The 27,490-nt window shown below is 38.6% G+C and overlaps 2 protein-coding genes across 2 annotated transcripts; one reads left to right on the forward strand and one right to left on the reverse strand.

Moving 5' to 3' along the window:
- Positions 1-3,808: 3,808 nt before the first annotated feature.
- On the reverse strand, positions 3,809-12,141 carry LOC119485352 (ras-related protein ORAB-1). Its single transcript, XM_037764891.1, has 6 exons — positions 11,929-12,141; positions 7,940-8,012; positions 7,707-7,802; positions 7,498-7,593; positions 6,311-6,442; positions 3,809-5,232 (listed from the first exon to the last, which is right to left on the reverse strand). Exons 1-6 carry the CDS (start codon positions 11,940-11,942, stop codon positions 5,035-5,037), a joined length of 609 nt encoding a protein of 202 aa, XP_037620819.1. The 5' UTR covers positions 11,943-12,141; the 3' UTR covers positions 3,809-5,034.
- Positions 12,142-13,608: 1,467 nt separating this feature from the next.
- actr2a (actin related protein 2a) lies at positions 13,609-26,676 on the forward strand. Its single transcript, XM_037764455.1, has 9 exons — positions 13,609-13,728; positions 16,918-17,028; positions 18,013-18,228; positions 18,429-18,501; positions 19,363-19,499; positions 20,817-20,966; positions 21,078-21,223; positions 21,416-21,548; positions 22,211-26,676. The coding sequence occupies exons 1-9, from the start codon at positions 13,681-13,683 to the stop codon at positions 22,379-22,381; spliced, it is 1,185 nt and encodes a 394-aa protein (XP_037620383.1). The 5' UTR covers positions 13,609-13,680; the 3' UTR covers positions 22,382-26,676.
- Positions 26,677-27,490: the final 814 nt, after the last annotated feature.

Raw genomic sequence — 27,490 nt, forward strand, 5'->3', positions numbered from 1 at the left:
AGAGTTGGCAACACCGAGCTGGGTTTTTTCGGTCGGATCATTTTTAAAAATCAAATGTACTCTCGTTGGTTTTCTCATGATTGCCCACCCTGCCTTTAAGTACAGCACTTGAGTAAATGTACTTATTTCCACCACTGCATTTTAAACAGCAGTCGGACACATTTGTTTGTTTGTAGTGTGCTGCTGGTGTTAATAAGGTGTGGTGTGTTAATGTGTGTGTGTGTGTACTGACAGCTGTGGGACACTGCAGGTCTGTTTCTTTACAGCGAGCCGTCAGACAGATCAGCTGGTGAGCAGCCGACTGACTGTGAGACTGAACTTCACACATGGACTCATAATAACCTCCTCCTCCTCCTGCAGCAGCAGCAGTGGGGGGAAACACTTCGGCCTCTGCAGCTGTCACAAATACCCCCACCCTCGCACCATCATCACCCAGCAACCAGCTACAAACGCAGCCGGCAAACAGACCCAGCTACTCAGATACACCACCACCACCACCACCATCCTCCTCCCCCAATCCCACCACTGCTCCCTCCCATTCCTACGCACCAAAACATCTCTCTCTGCTCACTGTGGGTTTTGTTTTGCAGCTGAAAGCAAACTGGGGGTTCAGCCTCAGATGAGAGGGGGCAGGGAGGTGCAACACAGGGCCGATCTCATGCTCCCTTTTTCTTTTATATTGCTTAATATAATCAGAGTGTGCTGGTTAATGAGGGAGGACGGGTTCACACAGAAAACACTGTTTATGAACACAAGCTCGACCACTATAAAAACCCCAGACCAGAGGCTGGTGCAGATCAGTAGTGGAAGAAGTATTCTACTAAAGTAAAAGTACTAATGCCACACTGTGAACCACTACAAGTAAAAGTCCTGCATTCAAAACCTAAAAGTATGTATTAACGCATGAAAAGAAAAATATTCATTATGCAGTAAAATGTTCCCTGGCTGTTTTTGGATTAATAATTTATTACTGCTGCATTATGCTACATCATACTTCTACTCAAAATATGTATATCTATATCGAAATATAATACACTAGAAATATTGTACTTTTTACTCCACTACATTTGTCTGACAGCTTTAGTTACTTTGCAGATTCAGATTAATAATAAAAAATATGATCAACTAATAGATTGTGATGAAATATTATAGATTAAGAAGATTTTATTGAACCCTGTGGAAATTCACAACCTACCCAGCAAGCTCCACCTTTACCATTAAAGTGATTAACACATAATACATCAATAATTATAATCCAGTAATATAATATACATTCTGCATAATGAGTGCTTTTACTTTTGATACTTTAAGTATGTATTTATGCTAATATTTTTGTACATTTACTTCAGTAAAATGTTGACTACAGGACTTTTACTTGTAAAAGAGTATTTCTACACTGGTATTACTACTCTTACTTAAGTAAAATATCTGAGTACTTCTTTCACCACAGTTAACCGTCTTTTTCCAGAACTTTCAACCATATCACACGGTCTTCATCAGTTGTAAAAATGTTATGGAGGAAATCATGACAGCTACTGAACTCACGTGTCAACAGCAACAACATCAATAACTAAACAAACTCCACCTGCAGATGAAAACCCTGTCATACAGTTGAAAACTGGACTTTTTTTTTTTTAAGAATTCAGTCCTAAATGTTCTTTCTTACAACGGAGTGTTGAGGCCACATTGAGGAAAAATAAATAAATCTGAGTTTTGGAGAATAAATTCATAATATCAAGAGAATAAAGTCCTAGGTTTACGAGGAAAAACGTTGTAATATTAAGAGAATAAAGTCATCAGTTTATGAGAAAAAAAGTCTTGTAAAGTTATGACTTTATTCTCGTAATATTGCAACTTTGTTTCTCGTAAAGTTATGACTTTATCCTCGTAATATTACGATTTCTTTTCTTGAAATAGTATGATTTATTCTCATTAAATTACGACTTTTTCCTCGTAATATTATGATTTTATTCTCAAAATATTTTGATTTCATTCTCGAAATCTCCAAAAAAAGATTCCTCTCAATGTGGCCCTAATACTCCATCTTACTTCCTTCATCATGTAGAGACCATCAGCTCCGTATTTAACCTCTCATTTATGTGCTGGATGCATGTACATGTTTGGGACCCATCCTGATGTTTTTTATTGTCAGTAGGACTGTGAGCATCAGCTGCTGCTGCTGCATTAATTAATTACTGTCTTGTATGCAGGAAGCAAACGCTGCCCTCTGCTGGTGAGGAGCTGCAACTTCACCTCACACCATCAGCAGTCTGTTGTTTTGCTTCTTCACATCACAAATGAGTTGATGTGTAGTACATGATGTAATGAAGTTAGAGCAGTAAGATTGATGTGAAGGTGCATTTAAAGCCTTTAAAGGTATCTTTTCAAGTCTATTTATACAATACTCGTATGCTCTATGTACATTAAAAGAGTTGCTGTAATCTTTCATTAGGTTATATATTATACTATTTTATGTATGTATTTACTATATAGTATATTTCTAATTGTTGAGGCTCTATGAAAGTCTGTGATATATGTTACATGAGGTTTTCTGTATGGCCTTTAATTATGTATACTTTATAAATAAATAAAACTGACTTGACTTTGAGAGGATGTGGAGCTCCTTCATGGCTTCATTTGTGGAAGCCTTTCCACCTTGAGTTATATTTATATATGTATAGTTTTCATTTTGATATATATTGTTAAGACTGTCTCTTTGTGTGGGTGTTCATAATTGCACTTTTTCAATGTATGCATTTTTTATGTATGTATTACATTTTAGTTTTTTCCATGTTTTCAGTTTTGTTTTTTTCCTCATCATCTTAGAGAGCAGAGACATTTATCTATCACCTTGTGAAGTCTGCTGTTGTCCAAACCTAAGTTTTTCGATGATGGATTGTATATTTCATTACTTTGAAGCAATTTTGAGTTTGAAAAATCCTAGTGTATATAAATTACACTTCATAATTATGTTGACATTATCCTGTTTGACTTTGCAATTTGAATTATAATATAATTCTAAATGTATTCATATAACCTAACGATATCATTAATGTAAATTGGCCATTGATGGTATTTTATAACACCACAAAATCAATATGAACATCTTAAACTGGAAAACGACTTAAATTATTTGACCCCCCTCCCGTTGCATTCATCGATCGCCTTGCTGTGACGAGACGTTTTTCATATCGAATGATTTTTTTCTTTAATTCAGTGACAGCACGACCTTCAGGTGACACGGCATTAACGACACTCTTTATTTTTTTCACATTTCTTGGCTTTAGCAGGTCCCTTAATCCCGCGCCGCTCTCTGAAAGCAGGACTTCAACATAGGATATGAGGGGCAGGACGCGTAGCCTTATATGGTATTATTGGGGCATTAATTATGTTAATTTACAATTGTCATGAACGCACACTCATTTACACACAGGTGGCCCACTGTTTGAAAAAAAGTAAGAGAAAGTTAAGAACATGTAAATGTTCTTGCATGAGGTCCATTGTTTGGCTTATTTACTTGAACCTATGACTAGAAACTGAACTGTAAAATACTGTAGTTATTGTGAAATGTGACTTTAGGGTAAAGTTTTATTTTGAACTAATGGTAGTATATTCTCTTTGGAGGCCTGGTGAATAAAAAGCTGCTGTGTCAGACTGCAGCCTGAGAAATCTAGGCCAAAGATCATCATTCCTCTCAGCTTATGGTTCGCTGAAAAAACCCTCTGAAACAAAGGTCGAACTGAGACCGGACAACAAGTGTGAAGAAAGTGTGCAGAAGGAAAAAAAACCACACCATGAGGACCAGCAGTTATCAAAGATCTCCTTCATTGTTTTAATAGTAGACATTGTGCCACAAAAATGTCATGTCCGCAGCCACAAATCACGTGCCGAGATTACTAATTCCAGCTATTTATCATGTCATTCGCTTCACTTGCTTCTCTACACAATTTGCAAATCACTTCTTACATTTATGTATAAATATATACAGTTTATAGATTAATCTCGAGCTGGGATGGTGGTTTTTTCGTTTTCTCCTGTTGTGGTTGTGCTGTCGGTTGAGGAACATTAGCAGAGAAAAACACACGGCTGACGTCACGTCTCCCAATGTAGCACATGCTTATTGTATCATGAATACCAGCAGAGCACACACAGAGCCGAATATAGATATATACAGGAATGTTAACTGCTATCATACAAAGTGGATTCTTTAGGTAAGAAGAAGTCACGACTGTGGGCATATGAGGGGAATACGCCGACAACACAAGAGCACCGAAGGCATAAATGTCATGTAAATCTCCTGCCACAAAGGCACTGGCACATCGTTTTTAGGGGCGACACTGTGAAGTTGGGAGCAGGTGACGTTATCGGGAGCGTTTCCTGTTGGGAGCAGGAAGCCGCTCGCTTCGTGACGGCATCATGACTGCTCACATGCAGCTGAGGGAGCATGTGATCTGTTCTGAACATGCATGATGCTGGTTTAAGCATGTGCTTCATTTGAAGTGCTTACCGATTCATATTATCTGAGGAGATTCAGGGCCAAAGTCATGCTGTTATCCACAGCTAAATAAAGACAACTGTGTGGGTTTTTTTCTTCAGTTTTTTTAGAAAAGTGACTCATTTAACAAACTCAAAATGAAGAGCAGGGCAAACAAAAACAAAACAAAAAGAAGAAGAAAAGCTGTATACACGTGTTCTCTTTCATTGGTTAACTTCACACACTGTTAAAATTGTATACATTTTGTTTTTTTCCAGTATGAGTTTTGGTAAAGTAAGAAAAAAAAAAAAGAACCGCCCAGTGTGTTCTGTGGGTATGGATGGGCTTACCGTCCTATTGCTGACTTTGAAAGGGTGGGGTGGGAATCTTGTGTTGTAGCTGCACACACACTTACAACCCGGTCCACTCAAAGTCTTCCTCCTCTGTCTTTCCCTCCTTCTCTCTTTCTCGCTCTCTGCTTCTCTTTCTCTGTGGAGCATGGTAACATTGAGACTGGTCGTGGGCTCGGGGGGTGGATTCAGGTCGTGGCTTTCGAGGTCTCAGCAGCAGCCTCCGGACGAGGTGTTGACTGGCTTGCTCTGGATCTTGACGTTGGACTTCTCTGAGTTCCCGGCCGTGGCCCCGGGGCCCATCCTCTTCTTGATCTCGGCCGCCATGGTCATGAAAGCTTGCTCCACATTGGTGGCGCTCTTGGCGCTCGTCTCCAAGAAGGGGATCCCCAAGTTGTCGGCAAATTCCTGGAGAACGAAAGGGAGGAGTTCAATCAATTAAATTCCATGACAACAAACTAACTGCTGCTCAAAAGTAGGGTTGGTAAGGATTTTAGAAATGTCTTTTCCCGACAGCAATCAATAAATCAAATGCTCCGATAGGCTCAAATATTACTCCTTTCAACCTTAACAAAAGCAGCGTATACCAGATCCACTTCCGTTCTATTGATTTTTTTTAGGTGGCTATAATACGTTTTACTGCCAGCCCCGTTCACAGCAGTACGTTGCTTTGGTTCTGTGCTGGTACTCTTGTCTGTTTCTCCAAACTTGGGGCGTGCCGACCGTCATCTACTGTAGGTAATACACCCACTATAAATAAGTACCTCACACAACCCCACTTCAAAACACCCAAAATAGTGAAAGGGTGAAACGGATGAAAGTTTAATCTTCAGAGGAAGGGTATCACTTTATAGTTCTTCATTTTCTTTAACACAATTATAGAGTTATATAACAGTTAGGTCGTTTCCTGTGCCTAAGCAGAGAAGACAGATGGAGCCTCACACAGCTGCGTAGGACCTGGTGTATATTTAACTTTCTTGTTATTTACAGGAAATATTAATTAAAATGGTTCAGTAGGTCATTATGAGGTGCCACCTTTACCTCATTTTGTGTCCTAAAAAAACAGAGTGGAAATGACCGAAATGACTTTGCACCAAACTGAATGAGCAAGTCAATACTTGTATAAATATATAACCCTAATGTGGCGCTTCTTATATGACAAGGCTCACAGTCATCAACTTCTAAACCATTCCCCACAGGTCACCCAGCTTTCTGACAAGCAGCTGGATGCTCAGTCGATTACAAGTTGATGTTTTCTATTCTGATATCTCACAGCAAAAAGTGAGCTCATCAGATTTTCAAGGCTATGAGAGTGAGACCACAGTGGCAAGAAAAAATAGACTGCTGCTCAGTCAGCTCATGTTTATCTCTATCTTTTAAGCTACATATATTTGGACAAACTGCCATATAAAAACTGAGATTGCTAAATCAAATATTCTTGTGACAGAGTGTCTCACAGCTGTGTGTTAACCTGCCGTCCACTCACCTTAGCCGTGGTGTAATCCACAACCTTCTTCGTTGTGAGGTCACACTTGTTGCCTACTAGCAGCTTGTTGACGTTCTCGCTGGCGTAGCGGTCGATCTCCTGTAGCCACTGTTTGACATTATTGAAGGACTCCTGATGAAGGGGAGCAGGAAGACAACAGCCATCAATAACGATACTGCCGTCTGCTTAAAGAAACTGTTTCAGTCAGACAATTAACTCAATGACATCCCGTTCGCAACAAAACATAAGAGGTCTGATGGGGCAGCGATGCATCTTTTCTCCTATGAATATATAATAGATTCGCCATACTTTACTGTAACAAACTGAAACCAGTGGCTGACAAAAAAAGTCCATAGGATGCCTTAAATATCGCTGTAACTTTACATATTTATTTGAGCCTGACCAGTAGATATAATAACCTAATGTTATCACAAATATATTAAAATCGTCTTATATATCAGCCAAAATTTCAGTACAGCTAATCCAGAGATATGTTTATGGTCATTTAGACATAGTGTATTCATTACATAAGTTTGTCCACTGGAGAGAAGTTTACCTTTATACTGTAAAATGTCACGGTCACTTCATTGCTTGGTCATAATTGTTCAAATATAAATCACATTTAAGGAATCCTTATAAAAAATGTTTGTTTTTATGCTATGTTTTAAACCAAAAATATTGATGTCAGTCTCAAAAATCACTCCGGCTATAATATCTACATACTACACCATTAATATACACTATTAACATTGACAAATGGATATTTTCAGTTGAATTGTGGTTGATTAATGTACATAAAGCACATTAATGTAAACTAGCCGAGGGTATTGTACTACATTAGGGATGTCACGATACCAGAAATTTTGTAGTCAATACCAATACCAGTGAAATTCCACAATGCTTGGTACCGAAACGATACCATGGTAAAAAACAAAAATAAAACAATAAATCCCATCTACTTCAACATCCACTCTACTGTTTGCATGCTGTTTTTTGCAGCATGTAAACAGGTCATAATTCAGGTCATAATTGTCCATAAATAAAGTGCTATCATTAAAATATTAAATATTCATTAGCATTACTGTGTGACTGGATGATGACTAGGTGTTGTAGTTTTTTTTATGGACCTGGGGGAATAAAGAATCCAACATTAAAACAAACGTCATTCGTCCTCGAGCAACACTGACCTGATCTGTGACATCATAAACTACTATAATGCCATGAGCTCCTCTGTAGTAACTGGATGTGATGGTGCGGAACCGTTCCTGACCAGCCGTGTCCCACTGAGAAAGCAAAGCAGAACTCGTCATCAGTTCAAACCGACACAAACATAATCCAAAGTTTAGCACTACTTATCTATTTACAGCCCGATTACAGGATGTTCTCCTTTACTTACAATCTGAAGTTTTATGGTCTTTCCGTCAAGCTCGATGGTCCTGATCTTGAAGTCCACACCGATGGTACTAATGTAGCTCTCTGTGTACGTGTCATCCTAGGATAAAACACACAAACATACAGGTGGGTCTGGGTGGCAGATATGATACCTGCAGGGTTATCAACCATCACAGCGCTGACAAGGAAAGACATAAAAGCCTGTTATGTAACAGTGGCTGAAAAACAGACACTTACTGCAAACCGGAGAAGGAGACAAGACTTTCCAACACCAGAATCACCGATCAGGAGCAGTTTGAATAAATAATCACTGTGAGGATAGAGGAGGAGGAAAAAATACATTAACACAAAATTATAATCAAAACACCTGCAACACACTAAATTACACAATATTAGGGTCATTAGACTCATAATTTACTGAAACTAAGGTATCATAGTGGTATTCAAACAAATTCTAATATTCAGTCCCAGATAATAGAGTTGCGACTGCAAATAAAGTTTGGCCATCTCATTTGCCCAGCGCTCAAGGTGACTCAAGGTCTTATTTTTTTCCCTGAGCAACAGTCCGAAACCCAAAACATAATCAATTTACAAAGATATAAAAAAGGCAGCAAATGCTCACATATGAGAAAGCTGGAATAATGTTTGGTATTTTGGATTGATAAATGTCTTAAATGATTGACCACTTATCTAAATTGCTAATAATCAAATTTAAGTCAGCCGACTAATCGTTTCAGCACTTAATAGAATAATTACAGGATAAATAACATCATCAAAACATAATGGTGAAAGTAATCAATAGAATACTTGTTAGTTATAACCCTGTTAATAACAACTGTACAGTTTAACAACATATGATATGACAATCTAAATAGTGATAAAAAATTTAGTCGATTAGCTGTTACATGAATCTTTACATATTTATTCCAGAACCTTTTGCACTATTGTCTTACAGTCGACATATGTCATTATTATTTTTTTTTCTATATAATAATACTTTTACATATACATTTTCTATTTAGTTAAATGTTAATTTATTACCTTTGTTCAGATTTGTTGTCCTTGTTTTTAGCTGTATGTCTATTTCTGTGCGTGTAGATTGAGCACAACGAAAAACATTGTATGTGTTCACATATTTTACCAATATAGCTGATTTTGATTAATCAATATGAAAATCGACAGAGGATAAATCACCAATGATGTTGATAATACAATTAATTGTTTAGGTTATTTATAAATCAAAATCACCAAAAATCTGATTCACTTTCTCAAATGTGAGGATTTGCAGTTTTTCTTTGCTTTATATAATTGTGAACTGAATATATTTTGGTTTTAGACTGTTGGATGGTCAAACCAAGCAGTGTGAGGATGTCACCTTGAGCTGCGGGAAATTATGATTTTTCCCCACTATTTTCACTATTCTCCTGGCATTTTCTAGAGTAAACAACTAATTAATTTATCGAAACGTTATATTGATCCATATTATAAATATTTGTTAGTAGCAGCCCTTTAGCACTGGTGGAATGTAACTCAGTACATTCACACAAGTCCTGTACTTATGTATGATTTTGAGGTAGTTGTATTTTACTTGAGTATTTCCATTTTATGCTGTATTATAGTGCTGTATTTTATGCAGTATTATATGTACTATACTATATTTTATGCTGTATTATATGTACTCCACTACATCTCAGAGGCAAATATTGTACTTTTTACTCCACTACATTTACTTGATAACTTAAGTTACTTTGCAGAAGTATAGTATGTTAACACAAAATACACATCAACTAACAAATTCCAGTGTTTCCCCTATATGGCAGTACCTCTGCTGCTACAACTCCATCCATAGGAGAAAAACTGAATTCTGATATTATTGTAGATTAAAACTAAAAGGAAGGAAGGAAAGTAAATAAAGTAACTAAAATGAGCTCCACCTTTATCAGCTGCAACATTAAAGTGATGAACACATTAATACATCAATAATTATGATATAATAATATATATTATTCTGAAAAGGGGCCATTCTGCATAATGAGTACTTTTACTTTCAGTACTGTAAGTATATTTTGATGCTAATACTTTTGTACTTGAGTATGATTTTGAATGCAGGGCTTTTTACTTGTAACAGAGTATTTTTACAGTGTAGTATTGCTTCTTTTACTGAAGTAAAATATCTATAATACTTCTGAGTATACGACTAATTCATTAATCTAAACAATCAATATGAATATTGGTTGAAGCCCTTTATAGTGAGGTAACGTTAACACACAGACTGACATTATCTAACTAAATATAATATATATGAATCTGAAATGAGCCATTCTGCATAATTAGTATAGAATAATAAGTATATTTTGATGCTAATACTTTTGTACTTGAGTATGATTTTGAATGCAGGGCTTTTTACTTGTAACAGAGTATTTTTACAGTGTAGTATTGCTTCTTTTTACTTAAGTAAAATATCTATAATACTTCTGAGTAAACGACTAATCCATTTATCTAAACAAACAATATGAATATTAATTGGTTTAAAGCTCTTTATAGTGAGGTAACGTTAACACACACAGAGACTGACATTACCTAACTAAATATAATATATATGAATCTGAAATGGGCCATTCTGAATAATTGGTATAGAATAATAAGTATATTTTGATGCTAATACTTATGTACTTTTACTTGAGTATGATTTTGAATGCAGGGCTTTTTACTTGTAACAGTATTTTTACAGTGTAGTATTGCTTCTTTTTACTAAAGTAAAATATCTGAATACTTCTGAGTAAACGACTGATTCATTTATCTAAACAAACAATATGAATATTAATTGGTTTAAAGCTCTTTATAGAGAGGTAACGTTAACACACACACAGACTGACATTACCTAACTAACTCCACATCATCAGGAGCACAATCCACTAACTTCCTGTTTGCGGTGGATAAATGAACACTGACATTACAGATATACCAGATCGGTTAAAATATATATCGATTAGCTTCGGTGTTTACTGTCAGGACTGTGAACTGATCAAACTGTCCCTATGTGTCTTAACTATGTCAACAACACAAATCCCCAACAACAGTGTCCGGTAACAGCTACGTAGCTACTCCGCCAGCTAGCCTGCTAGCTACTAATGCTAACGTCCGTTTAAGTTACCATAAGTGAGCTAACAGCCGTTACTGACGGATCACGAATAATTAGTCGCTTTAACAGCTCTTATATTGACTAGATGATGTTGATAAACGTGACTTTCGTGTTAAATATCAACGCTGTCATTTGATAGTGCGTACACACCCTTCTACAGCCAGCTAGCTTAGTTAGCTTAGTTAGCTTAGCACAAGAGACAAAGCAGCTGACGTTCATTTTGTACGGTTAGCATGGCTAAGCTAACGTTAGCTAACAGTGCTTACTACACTGTAAAAAGCTTCCTCCAGAAGTATTCAGATATTTTACTTATGTAAAAGAAGTACACTGTAAACATACTCTGTTACAAGTAAAAAGCCCTGCATTCAAAATCATACTCAAGTACAAAAGTATTAGCATCAAAATATACTTACAGTACTGAAAGTAAAAGTACTCATTATGCAGAATGGCCCCTTTCAGATTCATATATATTATATTACTGGATTATTATATTATAATTATTGATGTATTAATGTGTTCATCACTTTAATGTTGCAGCTGGTAAAGGTGGAGCTCATTTTAGTTACTTTATGTACTGCTGGGTAGTTGATGTGTATAATAATATACTGTACATCTGCAAAGTAACTTAAGTTATCAAGTAAATGTAGTGGAGTAAAAAGTACAACATTTGCCTCTGAGATGTAGTGGAGTAGAAGTATAATACAGCATCAAATGGAAATACTCAAGTAAAGTACAACTACCTCAAAATCATACATCATAGTTCCTTTTTGTCCCCATTTGTGTTTAGATAGTTCTCTTTTAATGCACATTGTAGTGCTTTAAGTATTTGTGAATTGTATTTTATCTCTATTTGTGTCTGCAACTTTGTGTTCTTGCTGCTGACCGTCTTGGCCAGGTCTACCTTGGACAAGAGGTTCTTAATCTCAATGGGACTAACCTGGTTAAATAAATAATAAATAAAAATATCTTCCCTGGCTAGCTATGCTAAGCTAACGTTAGCTTAGCTTCCCTGGCTAAGCTAACGTTAGCTTAGCTTCAGCTGACAGCTCAACCGGACCTGTCATCATAATGGAGATTTACTTACTATTCGGGATTCATCGTTGACTACAGGTTATGAACCGTTGTTACTGTTGAACGCAGCTGCTGGACTTCGTCGCAGGTTAATCTTACAGCTGGCCGCAGCAGTAGCAGTAGTGGGAGAGAGAAAGAGACCGTGTTTTGTTGTTTTTGTCAAGAAGAACTGGCTGAACTGGTTGAGGTTGAGGTTGTCGCAGCCAGAACAGCATAATCGAATCAAATATGGCTGTCAGCAATACCTACCCCGGAAATACCAGAGGCTATGAATCATGGGTAGTGTAGTCTTGTGGCAATGGGCGTTACATAGCAGACAAACCATATAAACCAGCTATTCTCAACCACAGGGCCGCGTCCCCTCTGGTGGGCCGCGAAGGTACTGCTAAATGGTTAGATTAACCTGCTATTCTGTATTTCAGAGGTTGTAGCGGGCTCAGTTTAAGAGCTAGAGTGAAGATACTGGTATACTGGTATGAAACTAAAAAACCTAAGCAATCCATTGGTACCAACCATGTCATATTGGCTTGTCGGGAAGGAGGCTCAGTAACGCTCCAAACTTACGCGAAATTTTGATGAGGAAAAACTGGCATGGCCATTTTCAAAGGGGCCCCTTGACCTCTGACCTCAAGATATGTGAATGAAAATGGGTTTTATGGGTACCCACGAGTCTCCCCTTTAGACATATACAGTATGTCTCGGATGCAGTGACACAAAATGGAACGTTTTGTAATGTTGGAGACAACCCTGCACTAGTAAAAGCTCCAAAGCGTGTTGTGAGGAAATATGACCCTGAATACTTTGGATTCATAATGGCAGGCAGTGATGGGTGAGGGTAAGCTGAATATGTATGTGGGTCATTACACCTGACGGTGGCATAACACATATTTATAGCCCAGTTTGTCATTTATTTGGGAAGGTAGTCCCCAGAATTTTTTTAACAGTCAGAAGTGGGCCTCAAGTTATGAAAGGTTGAGAACCCCTGATATAAACCATAGAAACTGGTGGAATCTACCTTTTTGCCTGTTATTGACTATGGAGATGTGTTGCTTCTGCTCATTGTCTTCACATGCTGGATAGCATGTATCACGGGTCACTGAGATTCATTACAAACTGTCGTTCTTTGACTCACCATTGTGTACTCTACTCTAAAGTGAATTGGTCGTCCTTATGTTCTCGTCACCTCAGTCATTGGTATGTGTTTATCTACAAAAGCATTCTGGGTTTAGTTCCTTCTTACTTGTCTTCACTTTTAAAAAGGAAACTGGAAGTCATAATCTTCGTTCTATGGACATTTTGCAATTTGTTGTTCCCAAAGTACGGACTGAATTAGGAAAGAAAGCTTTTAGGTTTCCGGCACCTACTGCTTGAATAATGTACAATCTGATCTTCAACTTCAAAACTTAGTTACCTTGAATGAGTTTAAGGCTCTGGTGAAATCGCTGCAATCCAAGTTGTCTGTGTGCAAGTGTTTTGTATGAACAAGTTTTAATGTTGTTAATTTATGTTTTGTCTGTTATTTTCACTATGACTGTCTTCCTTCTATCTTGGCCAGGTCTCCCTTGTAAAAGAGATCTTTGATCTCAATGGGACTAACCAAAAGGAACTGAATACCTCTTCAAACTACAATTAAATGTATAGGAGAAAAACGCTTTTATTCTGAAGGAACAACAGCTTAGTTGTGCGTGTTGCTTCCGGTGGTTGGTTAGCTTGACGTCAGAGTGCAGGCAGTTGGCTGCTGCTGCTGGATTTAGGAGACAAAAAAATGGACAGTCAAGGAAGAAAAGTCGTGGTTTGTGACAATGGAACCGGGGTAAGTTTGAGAACAAGGCGGCAGTGTTTAAATCTCACCCCTGTGTCGCTCCGTGTCGGTGCAGTTTGATGAGAAAAACGGAGAGAAGTGGAAACAGGAAGTAACCGGGGAGCTAACATGCTAACATGCTAACAGTTAGCAGTTAGCTTGACTGGGTGGGTTGATGGAGGAATGTGTCTGTCAGCTGGATTCAGATCATTCATCTGCAGCTGCAGCAAGGATACAGTAACATTATGCACTGACAGCTACTGCACAGTTAAACCCAACACTATAATAATAATAATAATAATATCCTCAAGTAAGCACTAAACATTTAAAAGCACCTAATTACTGAGTCATAATGTATATTAATGTGATTTCCGACCCTGTGCTGGTAGCTTTACATGCTCAGGTAAGCTAGCTTCCTGTCCTTAGCTTTAGTTATTACATAAATACTCAAAGCAGAACCACCACACACCAGCTAGTTAAAAAGATCACGTTTTTAAGGACAGAATGATCATTTAATTTAATTTTACTTTCAGTTAGCTAGGTTATGTTCTTCATTGTGTGCAATATTAATGAACCAACATGTGCAATATTACTAATTTTTCTGTTTGTTAGCTTACTTGACCTTTTTTATTTTACTTATCTTATTTACTCATTTTATTAAATGTATCTTACTTAATTGTTATTATATTAGGCAACTGGTGCTAGAAATAGCACTTTTTTATTTTATACACTTGAACTTGTTGTAATTTTGTTGTATTTATTGAGCAATCTCTGGCACAATGATTTCCTTCAGGATTAATAAAGTCCTATCTTATCTTATCTTATGCTAACTAGGTTAGCTCAGTTCCTAATTCAAACGACCCCGCCCTCATACACATAGAGTACAGTTGTCAGCAGCATGTCTTTAAATGGTCACATTATATCTGTAGCTTTTAAAAATGCTAAAATTAATTCAACTATATCGCCCAGTAAATGTGAAGTGAGGAACCACTGCACCAACGCGGAAGTTGAGGCAGTTCTTCCATGTAAGGCAACTTGTCAGATCTGCTGCAGCTTTCACCAGCGGTGGTAGAAGTATTCACATCCTTTACTTCAGTCAAAGTACTAATACCACACTGTGGTGAAAACTCCCCACTACAAGAAAAAGTCCTGCATTCAAAACCTTACTTCAGTAAAAGTATGTAAGTATTATAAGCAGGGTCTGAAATCAAGTTTTTTCCTCACCTGCCACTGTTTATTTGTTTATTTGTTTTGCACAATTTAAGACTATACAACATAACAAAAAAATAAATGAATAATATACAGTGCAGGAAGAGGCAAAAAAACCCCGATGGGCTTATCTGAAGCCTCTACCTAGAGACAAGATTAATATAAAGAAATAATATGACTACATAATAATGATAACAAACAAGTAGGACAAGAGATATATATATATATATATATATATATATATAAATATATATATAAAAAGACAAGTAAGTGTGTGTGTGTGTGTGTGTGTGTGTGTGTGTGTGTGTGTGTGTGTGTGTGTGTTGCGTGGAAGTGTATGGTTAGTGTTTGTGAGGAGGAGATTGATTTAAATATCTATTAAGTCGTCTGGGCAATCATAACCAAACAACATTGTGAGTGGGAAAAAAATAAAAAACATAAAAACAGATACATGGACAACATGGGGAAAAACATTACAAGACAGCAATTAAACCTGCTGTGGCAGGTCACTGAAAATTTCTATCAGGCATTCAATACTTTTGTCTGACACTTTTGAAATCTATGTAGAACACTTTAGATTTGTTAAGACAGTAGAAATATGGAATATATCACGTAACCTAAAGCCAGAGTTGGTAATATTCTTCAGAAACATATTTTATTATATATTTTTTTAAATACTCATTACACCCCAACAGCAATCGATAAATCAAATGCTCTGACAAAAAAAGTATAAAATCCAGCATCTGTAGCTGTCCCAGGACTGTAAGCCCGTTCCAATCATTTTATTCGGCTCAAATATTCTTAATATAATATTTCTCATTATAAGGAAACCTCTATCTGCCATGGTGGCAGGTGACCTGACATTTTTACCTGCCACAGCCAACATTTACCCTGTATTTGGCAGGTGGCAGATGCTAATTTTCATTCCCTGATTATAAATGTAAATGTACTTAAAGTATGAGAAGTAAAAGTAGGCCTACTCATTGTGCAGTAAAATGTTCCCGGTCAGTGTTTTACTATTATCTAAAATAAAATGATTAATATAATAGAAATATGTGGGCTTGATCTGGGAGAGGTCAGGTAGCATTCCCGGGCCTCCTGCTATGTTCTTGTCTTGTTCTCTGGGTAAAAGTTGAGCAGATTTTAAATTGTGCTGTTGACAATGACACATCTGATACATTTTCAGGAAGAAAAAAAACATTGTAAAATAGGCCATGATTCTTACTGTGGTCTTGTTTTTATTACTGAGGTTAGAGATGCACAGATTTGGTCTGTTGGATTTGTGTCGGCCCCAATACTGACCGATCAGACATTGGCCAGACATGACTGATCCACAATGACTACAGTTTTCTGTTCTGCTCAGCTCATTTACTGTGGAGGGCTGACGTTGATTCATAAAGCTACTGCTGACGCCACTTCACTTCCTGCATGTACTTCAAAACAAAATCATTTTATTATGAAGGAATAGTCATTTTGAAACTTTGCACGGATGAAATATTTTTTGTTTTGTGTTTTATCAAAGCTTGTTGAAGGAGAGAGTTCAGAAAACTAACTCTGATATTACATCTTTGTAACGATGAACTTTTAACAACTGGATAAAATAAAAGCCCTGCAGGGAGCTCTGTTGTTTGGCAGGCCAGATTTGGTTTGTGAGGAAAAGATGGAGCCATGCACAGATGAATCAATTCATAAACATTTGAAGCGATGTAATTAAATTGATCATGAGCCTTAAAGGGATGTGTGATTATGAACATCACCATGTATAGTTAGGAATTGATGTGTAGATTCAGCCTCACTCGTTTATTGTCCGTTGATCATATTGTGACAAAGTTCTCAAATACACTGTGGTTCACAAAAGTCTGACTCTATGATCTTATATCTGTCTTATAACCTACAGCATTTTGCTCTAGTAAAACAATTTACTCATTGAACATGCATTGTACTTTACCATGTTATTTTTCCCCTTCTTTTCTTCTTTCAATCCCATCCTAGTTTGTCAAGTGCGGCTATGCAGGCTCCAACTTCCCTGAACACATTTTCCCAGCGCTGGTTGGCCGGCCAATCATCCGCTCCACAGCTAAAGTTGGCAACATTGAAATCAAGGTAACATTGAAATCTTTGTAACTACAAGTAGTTCATTGGATGTATCAGGACAGCCGGTGGGATAACATAAGTGATCATGTATGATAGCGCAGGGATTTTTGGCCATGTTATATGGAGTTCTAAGATTTTTGCATGCTAACCAAACACTGCAGCAGCTAATTTCAATGATTTACTTTAGTCAGACAGGAGGGAAGTAATTTGATAAATCAGCTGCTGATAAAAGAAGACTATTCCACTTGTATGTCTCACAGTACTCCATTCAGTACTTTAATGCTGCACTTCCCAGGAGGTGGAGCTTCTATGACCAGTGTGTGCACAGGTGTGTTGCGTATAATGATTAGAATGGGATTGGTTATTTTTACCTGTATGCTCTGATGAAGGTCTGTTAGAACGAAAGGTCAAATATAGTGAAACACTGCATAGATCTAAGTGTGCAGATATCTCTTTTACCAGTTTGGACTTTTTGAGACTTCCAGCACCTTAAGGCTGGCCCACACTAAAAGATTTTCCCTCTGCTTCAGTCAGCTTGGTTCCCAATTGGCTATCATTCTTTCCCACGTGACTGCGTCATCGGTTGTCCTCGGTGTGCCCCACATACAACAGGATATCTATTTCAATCTAAGCAAATATTGAACATGTTTAATATTTATGATTTGAAATCGGTACGGCCAGGATGGACTTTCAAGCCGATCGGGGGATGTAAAAAACACTCTTAACATACCTCACACCACAGGAATATCTGGAAAGATAATCTTTAGAACCATCAAAAAAATCAGAGTTTTTAGCAAAGTTAAAAGCCGGGTGGAGCGGTGGTCATCCTGCATGATAAATCAGCTGCTGAAATGAAAACCTTGTGGTTTTGCACTGTAACAGAGAAACACCAGCCAACAATAGTGAAGAAAAGCAGCAGGTAAAGAGCTAACATCCGCTTGTCCAAAGTATGTCTCTCAATCTGCTGAACGGTTGACCTCTGACATGTCGCAGGACCTGATGGTGGGGGATGAGGCCAGCGAGCTGCGCTCCATGTTGGAGGTGAACTACCCCATGGAGAACGGCATCGTCAGGAACTGGGACGACATGAAGCACCTGTGGGACTACACCTTCGGCCCAGAGAAACTCAACATCGACTCGAGCGACTGCAAGATCCTACTGACCGAGCCGCCTATGAACCCCACCAAGAACAGAGAAAAGATTATAGAGGTGGGCAGAATCATATGTAACATTCCAGATGTTTTAACTTTGTCTTAGAGACTGGGGCAGTGTGACGTGTCCCTCTATTGTAATGACATAAGTCTAATTGATTATAAAACTACACCTGCGTCACTTGTGGCAGAAACACCAAAACATATCTATGTTGTGCTTTAGTAGTTAACTGATACTTTCTGTTTGTCTTCTGCCAGGTGATGTTTGAAACGTACCAGTTCAGAGGAGTTTATATCGCTATCCAGGCCGTCCTCACTCTCTACGCTCAAGGTTTGTTTGTCTCCGTAACACTCATGACCACTCCTAAACCAGAAAAGCCTGAATTCTCTGAACAAAATGTATGTGTGCTACTTTAGCAAAAAGCCACTAGCTGTATGTCAAAAGTCAAAATGTATTTAAAAAAGATACATATAATAATTTCCAAAATTCACATGTTTTTATCTAACAATATTCTGCTTAAATCCATATTTGTTGTCGTTTAGCCTTTAAAAAAACAACATTTTCACTGCGGTCAAAACTGTCTCCCACTTGCCGCAGCAAGGCACGCACGTGTATTAACGAGGCGGTCTAGCAGCAATCTAACAGCACCATAAATTAAATTAGTATAACCACAATAACGCAAAACCATATTTCCCCATTATTATTTTTTTAGGGTGATAACGTCATAAAATATGACAACAGACAATCAAAGCTTCATTCAAAAACCTCAATCAAAGGTTTAAATGTAAAAAAAAAAAAAAAACATATCCATAACGTTAACTACTCTTATGGAGCACAGAGTGAAGTTTTGTTGAGCAGGTATATGGAGAACGGAGATGCGGTCAGATCCATGGAAAACAGACGACAAAGTGGTTTGTAATTAAGGATTTAAAATTCATCAATTCAATCTTTCGTGCTGATTAACGAGGCTTAGCGGGCGGACATGCCGCTCCACCAGAAACATCTTTTAATGATTCTAGAGATAATCTTTATAGCATCTTAGTTCTGATAGTAAGTTAGTTCAAATCGCCTTAATATTGGCAAATGAAAAACCCATCGTCGATCATCCCTTCAATCGTCGATATACGATCCTATCGCCATTCGGCACAAGCCTATTTGGGTGATACACATCTTTGCATATCTTTGTTTTAGGACTGCTGACTGGAGTTGTGGTCGACTCTGGTGACGGCGTCACTCACATCTGTCCGGTGTACGAAGGCTTCTCGCTGCCTCACCTGACCCGACGTCTTGACATCGCAGGGAGGGACATAACACGCTACCTCATCAAGGTACTGACAGCCCCACACAGTGATGGACTGTGTTTATATTTCCCTCAATGCTACATTTCATTCTGACATTTGGTGGATATGTGGGGAAATGCATATGTGGTACAAAGTATGTGTATTTATGTGGTGCTTTCCCACAAGAGCGGAAGTAGTTATAGCAACTAGGGCTGTCAAAGTTAACGCGATAATAATGCAATATTGCAAATTCGTTTTAACACCACTAATTTCTTTAATGCAACTTGCGATGTTTAGGTTGTAGCGGGCTCAGTTTTAAAGCTAAAATGTAGATACTGGCATCATATGAAACTAGAAAACCTAAAGAATCCATTGGTGAAGGAGGCTAAATAACGCTCCAAACTTACACTAAATGTTGTTGAAGAAAAACTGCCATGGCCATTTTCAAAGGGGTTGCTTGACCTCTGACCTCAAGATATGTGAATGTAAATGGGTTCTATGGGTACCCACGAGTCTCCCCTTTACAGACATGCCCACTTTATGATAATCACATGCAGTTTGGGGCAAGTCAGAGTCAAGTCAGCACACTGACACACTGACAGCTGTTGTTGCCTGTTGGGCTTCAGTTTGCCATGTTATGATTTGAGCATATTTTTTTGTGCTAAATGCAGTACCTGTGAGGGTTTCTGGACAATATTTGTCATTGTTTTGTGTAGTTAATTGATTTCCAATAATAAATATCACTTCCACTTCCACACAGTGAGGCATACAGCTTATTAATTAAACACTGGTATCGGATCGTTACTCGGTATCGGTCGATACCCAAAGCCCAGGTATCGCTATCCGTATCGGGACTGAAAAAGTCGGATCAGTGCATCCCTACTATTGAGGACAGTATATGTCATTGTTTTGTGTTGTTAATTGATTTCAATAATAAATATATACATACATTTACATAGAGCAAGCATATTTGCCCACTCCTACGTTGATAAGAGTATTAAATACTTGACAAATCTCCCTTTAAGGTACATTTTGAACAGATACAAAAATGTGCAATTAATTTGCGATTTATCACGATTAACTTGAGGACAATCGTGCGATTAATCGCAATTATATATTTTAATTGATTGACAGCCCTAATAGCAACAGATTAAAGCTGGAGTGCGGGACACTAACATATAAATTAATGTCCGTTACATTCAAGCCCTTGCCAAACAAGTTCACACTAGGGATGTCACAATACCAGAAATGTAGCAGTTGAAATGTATGTTGTTGAGCTTATTCTTTGTAAAATGTTAAATTAATATATTTGTATTTGATGATGACGATAACCATCAAATCCGTCCCGTCTCGTCTGTCAACCAGCTGCTACTGCTGCGAGGTTACGCCTTCAACCATTCGGCGGACTTTGAGACGGTGAGGATGATGAAGGAGAAGCTGTGCTACGTCGGTTATAACATCGAGCAGGAACAGAAGCTGGCGCTGGAGACAACGGTGCTGGTCGAGTCGTACACGGTCAGTCACAGTCATGTTAATAAACCTTATCTGTTCCTTCACTGATAATGAGGTCGCAGGTAGAGACGTCATTACATTTCTGAATGCAGGGGTTTTGTTGTGTGTCCTCAGCTCCCGGACGGCAGGTTGATCAAGGTGGGAGGTGAGAGGTTCGAAGCCCCCGAGGCTCTGTTTCAACCTCACCTCATCAACGTGGAGGGGGTGGGTGTGGCCGAGCTGCTCTTCAACACCATCCATGCCGCAGATATCGATACCAGGTGAGCTGGCAGTGACCGCTCGTCTTTTAGAGTCGATGGAAACACTCGGGAAAGTTTCCTTTTTGAGTCACACGTTTCTGTCTGATATCTGTTCAACAGATAGTAAAAACCAACAGACTTCTCACAGCCAGGGTGGAGCGGCGTAATAAAAAAAAAATGTTTCTGGTCATAAATCATTGTGTTTCTGATCAGGTCTGAGTTCTACAAACACATCGTCCTGTCTGGAGGCTCCACCATGTATCCCGGCCTGCCGTCCCGCCTGGAGCGCGAACTTAAGCAGCTGTACCTGGAGCGAGTGCTGAAGGGAGACGTAGACAAGCTATCGGTGAGTACAAGTGTCTGAAAAACAAAAACAACATGTATCCTAGTGGGAAGATATCACTGATCATTTTAATATGATGAAAACATGGAGTGTGTGTCCCCAACAGATCAGTAGCTGCCTGCCACTACATGCCTACCATAACTCATGAAATGTAGCTTGCGTAGAGTGGATTAATGTGCAGTAGTGAGTTGTCTGTACAATGGGAGAGAGTGGGTCATCGTATGTTTCCAACTTTGATTTTCAGCCCATTTTAGATGTAAACTTTAACTTTATCAGGGTGATCAGTTACAGAATTTTGTTGAATATACAGTATATCACTGCTTTTTCCCCACAGTTTTATTGTGCAGTACTCGTATTTGCCACTAGGGGGAACTGAAACCACATTCTTGTTAATGCCCTCAACACCTCAGAAATGTCTCTCTCTGTCATGATCCCATGATCCCATGATGACGAGGTGAAAATATAACATGTCATTGTTCCTCGAGAGGAAGCACCATCTGCTGCCCCAGCAGCCGCTCAGGGAAATCCTCCAACCTGTAATTAAAAGACAATCTTCAGTCTATTTTAGGGACCTCACAGGGCGGCGGTGGTTTCAACACGTTATTATCTCCTCCTTTTCTCTGTTGACACTCTCTGCTCTTCTTTCCGCCTTATCTCGATCGCAGAAATTCAAGATCCGGATAGAGGACCCCCCTCGGCGTAAACACATGGTGTTCCTGGGCGGCGCCGTGCTGGCCGACATCATGAAGGACAAGGACAACTTCTGGATGACGCGTGAGGAGTACCAGGAGAAAGGGACGCGAGTGCTGGAGAAGCTCGGAGTCACCGTCAGATAAAACACAAACAAACAAACAAACAAACAAAAACACTTCCCACTCCCCCCCACCCCAACGTCCCTCCATCTACCCCCCTCAGCTGATAAACATGCAACGCTTACCTTGATGTGTCTGGATGGTCACACTGTGTCATCGATTCACGCTCATTTTGAAAAGCAAAGAGGGAAGGATGGAAGGACAGAGGAAGGGAAAGAGGGATGAAGGATTTGGGGTAAGAAGTTTCATGGCGAGGGCAGGGAGTTACCAGAGTTCTTGAATATTTACCCACGACAGAGTTATGTTTTGAGATGCACGAGGTAGTGCCATTAAGAACTCCATTAAATGACTAGTACAACATTTTAGGAAATATTTGCTTTCTTGGCGAGAGTTAGATGACAAGAATGATCCTACTCTCATATCTGTCTGTTTAATAAGAAGCTGTTTAGCTTAGCATGAAGACTGGAAGAAGGGGGAAACAGCTAGCTACTGACCGTTTATTCACTGGTAGCAGTGACTTACAGTGTTGTCTTCGCTACATACAGGCTGCCCTACCGTACTGGTGGAGGCCATATGCGGACTGAAAGGAAGACCTACGGACACTATGCAGGGCTTCACCTTCTGTGTGTTTCTAGGGTAAATAATTTAATCTGTCAAGGAAACTAGATTTCAGTCGGAGGTGCATTAACAATATCTTGTTTGTTTAATTGTTGATATAACATGCTTTTAATCAGTGAGCTTTAGAGGTGCTGGTTGGTGGATTTTGTTCCCTTCAGACCGAGCCAGGCTAGCTGTTTCCCTCCGTTTCCAGTCTTTATGCTAAGCTAACTGGCTGCTAACTGTAGCTATATATTTGCTGTACAGAAATGAGAGTGGTCATCTTAACGCTTACAAAGAAAACAAATGATGTATTTTCCAAAATGTGAAACTATTCCTTTAAAGATGAAATCAATATCCATGGCAATAAGAATAGAGGCTGTTCAATGTCAAACTGTCCTGTTTACTTTGATAAAGTGCAGATATTCTAATTTTTTTTTTTTTTTTTTTATAGAGCAGCTCATCTGAGTATTTTGGGTTGTGTGTCTTTCACACAAGGCCAGAATGAGCTCCTGGCTGTTTTCAAGTTGAAGACGATGACGCTAATAATAATAATAATTATTATTATTATTAGTGATGCGTTTGAGTTCCTTTCCAAAACGAGACCCCTGCCATGCAAAAAATGTGCCACCTAATCTGTCAAAACAGATGCCGGCATTAAAAATAATGCTCACAGTGTGGAGCATTACAGAGATTAGATATCAGAACAAACAGATCATCACATACTGTTTCTTTTAACATACTGATCATGAAATACCCCCCCGCCCCTCCCTCACATTTCCTGTTTAATGTTTGGGATGAGTCACTGTACTGAAGGTGCAGGAGGGCAGGCAGACGTTTTTAACTAAGCACCTCGTTTGTTGCTTGTCATTTGCTTGCTTCATGAGCGTGGAGGTTCATATCTTCCACAAGATTTCATTATGAAGATGTGAGATGAATACGTGGGAATCATCTTAAGGAAACTTGAAGTTCCTCAGTTTTTTAGTTTTCCCGCCTTCTTCCCGAATCAGTGTTGGAAGGTTTGCTTTGTGCTGGTGAGCACAGTTTTGGGTTTGGAAAAAGGCCGATTGAAGCTTTTAATGGGTTTGATTTGTCTGTGTATCCAGTTTACCACCAACAAATCAACTGTCACAGATCACAGAGGGTTTATGAGAGAATGGTTTCCATTCCTTAACGTCATTCCTCAGTGTTGAAGGACCGTCATACTGCATATCAACGTCATACATCAACATTTCAGTCACTGAGCAGCTCCTACAATTTGTTACAGGAAGTTAAATTAAAGAGGACCTATTATGCCTTCCCTTTCCTTTAGTCTGTTATATAGTTTTTTGTGCATTTAAAAGGTCTGTAAAGTTACAAAGCCCAAAGTCCACGCCAAAAGGAGTTACTCTCTGAGATCCATTTTACTAAGACTGCGTTCCAAAATCGTTTAAGTAATCAAAACAAACGTCATATTTGTGACCCATGCACGAGCATGTAAAAGCCCCGCAGGGAGCTGCAAAGGTTAGTTTATTAATTGATTGGCAGAAATGAATTGGCAACTATTTAGATTATTGATATTTTAAGCATAAATGTCTAACACTCCCTTGTACCAGCTTCTCAGTTCTGCCTTTCTTTGTCTTTTGAGGTAGTAAACTGAATATCTTTGGGTTTTTGGAAGAAACATTTGAAGATGTCGCCTTGTGCTTAAGAAAACTGAATTTTTCACAATTTTATAGACCAAACGATTATTTGATTTATCGAGAAAATAACCAGCAACCAAGATTGATCGATAATAAAAATTATTGTCAGTTGCAGCGCAGCAAATTTATCTTCAATTTGCGAGCGGCAAATGTTTTGTGAACAGAAATCTTGCATCTTTAATTTTACATGATCTTTATCGACTGTAATGGAAGAGGCCTTTTTTTGTAATGGAAGAGCCGCTCAGTGGGCGATACAGGACTGTGATATGTTATATGACGGTCCTGGATTATGGCTAGTCATTTCTCTTGTGCCAATAATGCACCATGCTTTCAATTCCACTGAGGCTCCATTTGCTTCTTCTTTTTTAACGTTTTATGTTCCTGATCATTGATGTGCTTTTTGTTTCAGAGGAGACCAGGTTTCTCTCTTATATGCGTGATTGTGCAGCTGTTTGTTGACCTGTATCATTCACAATGTTCACTGTGGTCACAGTGAAGCTTTCTGTCCTCAACAGCTGATCTGGGTTCAGTCATCACTATCATTCTGCAATGTGTGGTGAACAAATTGACTGGCTGGTCCTGGGTCAGATGTTGTGGGCAAAATGAAACATATCCTGTTTTAAGAAGGAATTGTCCAATAGGAAACAAATCCCTGTGTTGGTCTGGAAGGAGGAAACGAGGTGTGGGAAGTCGAGTCAAACTGTGTTAGTGGATGATGCAAACATTTCTGGAACCATAAACAATCTCATTGGTTGAGAGAAATCTCAGTGGGCGGAGCAAAATAAAACAAATGTTTTGCCAAGTAACAGAAACTTGATAAGAAGAGATAAGAAAGCTAATATTATGACTGTTAGTATCCTGCCATACCATACCAGCCTGTTGGTAGTTAGTTGCCATGTTGAGAGCTGTGCGGAGGCAATAAAGTGCTCCCAATCTCGCATTTAGCTTTAAGGCCAATATTTATATTATAGAAAAATGTAGTATTAGTATATTGGCTGATGGACACACCGCAGAGAGCAGCTCTTCTCCAGTAAACCATGCTTTATAGACCAAACATTTTTGGCTATTTTGCGTTCACCAGGGCGCTTTTTATCTTGTATTGCAAGTACTTCTTTCTCCCCTTCATCAGCCAACACACAGTATTTGCAGAAACAAGTATAATAAATAATAATAAACTTTATTTATACAGGATTTTACAAAATAAAGTTTTGTTTTACATGGTTGGACCGGAATTAAACCATTTCAGGAAGCAATGAGGCAAATAAAATCAGATAATTAAAATAATACAAAAATTAAATGGAATAAAATACCCAAAAATAATATAATAATATTAGTATTAATTATGATTTTTACCAACTGTAAATTCACATAAATAATTTAATGAGATTATATTACAGCCATCGGTTATAAGATTAAGCCTCGGAAAAAATCATCTTTCTAATGTTGAGTGGCTGTAGATACTACAGTACCCATGAGCCTCAGCGTCAGTTGCAGTCAGGACCCAAATGTGTTAAATTGAGCCCTGAACACATGCTCTGTACAACCAATGAGATAATTCTGGGATGTTTGTACATCTAAAACACGAAATCTGCACTCTGGAAGTCTTTTCCATTTGAATTTGCATTCCTCTCATCCTGAATCTTACGGTTTTCTTTTTCCTCATCATGACCACACCTCCCTCTCCTTCTCGGTCTCGGCTGTACTGAAGATGAATTTGTGGGTTTGGGGTTGCAGGAGAAGGTGATTTTGTGTTGGTTACTGAAATATTATTTGTAATATTAATTAGAATCTGGTGTCAGGAAGTGGAGACCACGTAAAAGCTGGTATTTGTGGTTTTCCGTCTCGGCTCTTATGTGTATATTGGAGGCACTTGGCTCACATATATAAATATAAATGTATAATTTCCTCTTGACAAACACGGTCATCAAGTGCCAAGTACAGTTATTCTTGCTGGATATTATTTTTGGTCGTCCTTTTTATGTTTTGTTTATAGCATAACTGCCAACCGCTGATTTAAATAAAGCAAAGTGATTTATAGACGCCTGGTGCTGCTGTCTTCATGTCTGTTGTCTGAAATGGCGTTGACACCGTCCTCTGCGAGATGGGATTAAAGGGAAGATTTAGAATGAAGCAGCTCATCTCTTTCTTGTGCGGTTTTAAGGATCTCCAGAGCCGACAAAGGACAGAGGACGGACAGAATGTGGGTCTCATTATGGAGGATGAAACCTGCTGCTTTAGAGGGTCACTGTTGCACAACCAAACTCCAGACACCGGCTGCTTTTGATGTGGGACGGTTTCCCGGGCGCTGACTGAGGAATTCACACACACTTTCGTATCTATGGTAACGGGATTCAAACAACAGAGCGAATCCAGCTCACCTTGGTGCCATCACGTTGCCTCCGTGTGTTCATCTTGGTATTTGGCAGTCGTGTCTAGAAGGGAACCCACGAGTTGTGGAAACTGGTTAAGGTTAGGCATTGATCTCGACAAGTTAATGTTCGGATAGGTCGTCGGGCAGCGAGTCTCGCGACAGTTTTTGTACGTTTTTGTAGATCTCAGATCAGATTTCGCAATTTGCGGGTTACCTTCTAGACAAGACCGTATTTAGCTGTCGCCATCTTGTTTTTTTGTAACCAAAAATGACACAAAAGGGTGGAGCTAAATACAACCGAATGCTGAATAAGACATTTTTAAGTGACCAAAAATGTTACAATTAACTTTCATGAACTAAAAACACACTGAAAGTTTTAAAGTTGTAAGACGAAAACACGGACCGGACAACGTCATGGTAGCGGCCTGTCAATCACAAGGTAGCCACGCCCTAAAGCATCCCCTGCTTTATGGTCTATTTGAC

Source organism: Sebastes umbrosus, chromosome 3 (assembly GCF_015220745.1).
Source record: "Sebastes umbrosus isolate fSebUmb1 chromosome 3, fSebUmb1.pri, whole genome shotgun sequence".
NCBI lineage: Eukaryota > Metazoa > Chordata > Actinopteri > Perciformes > Sebastidae > Sebastes > Sebastes umbrosus.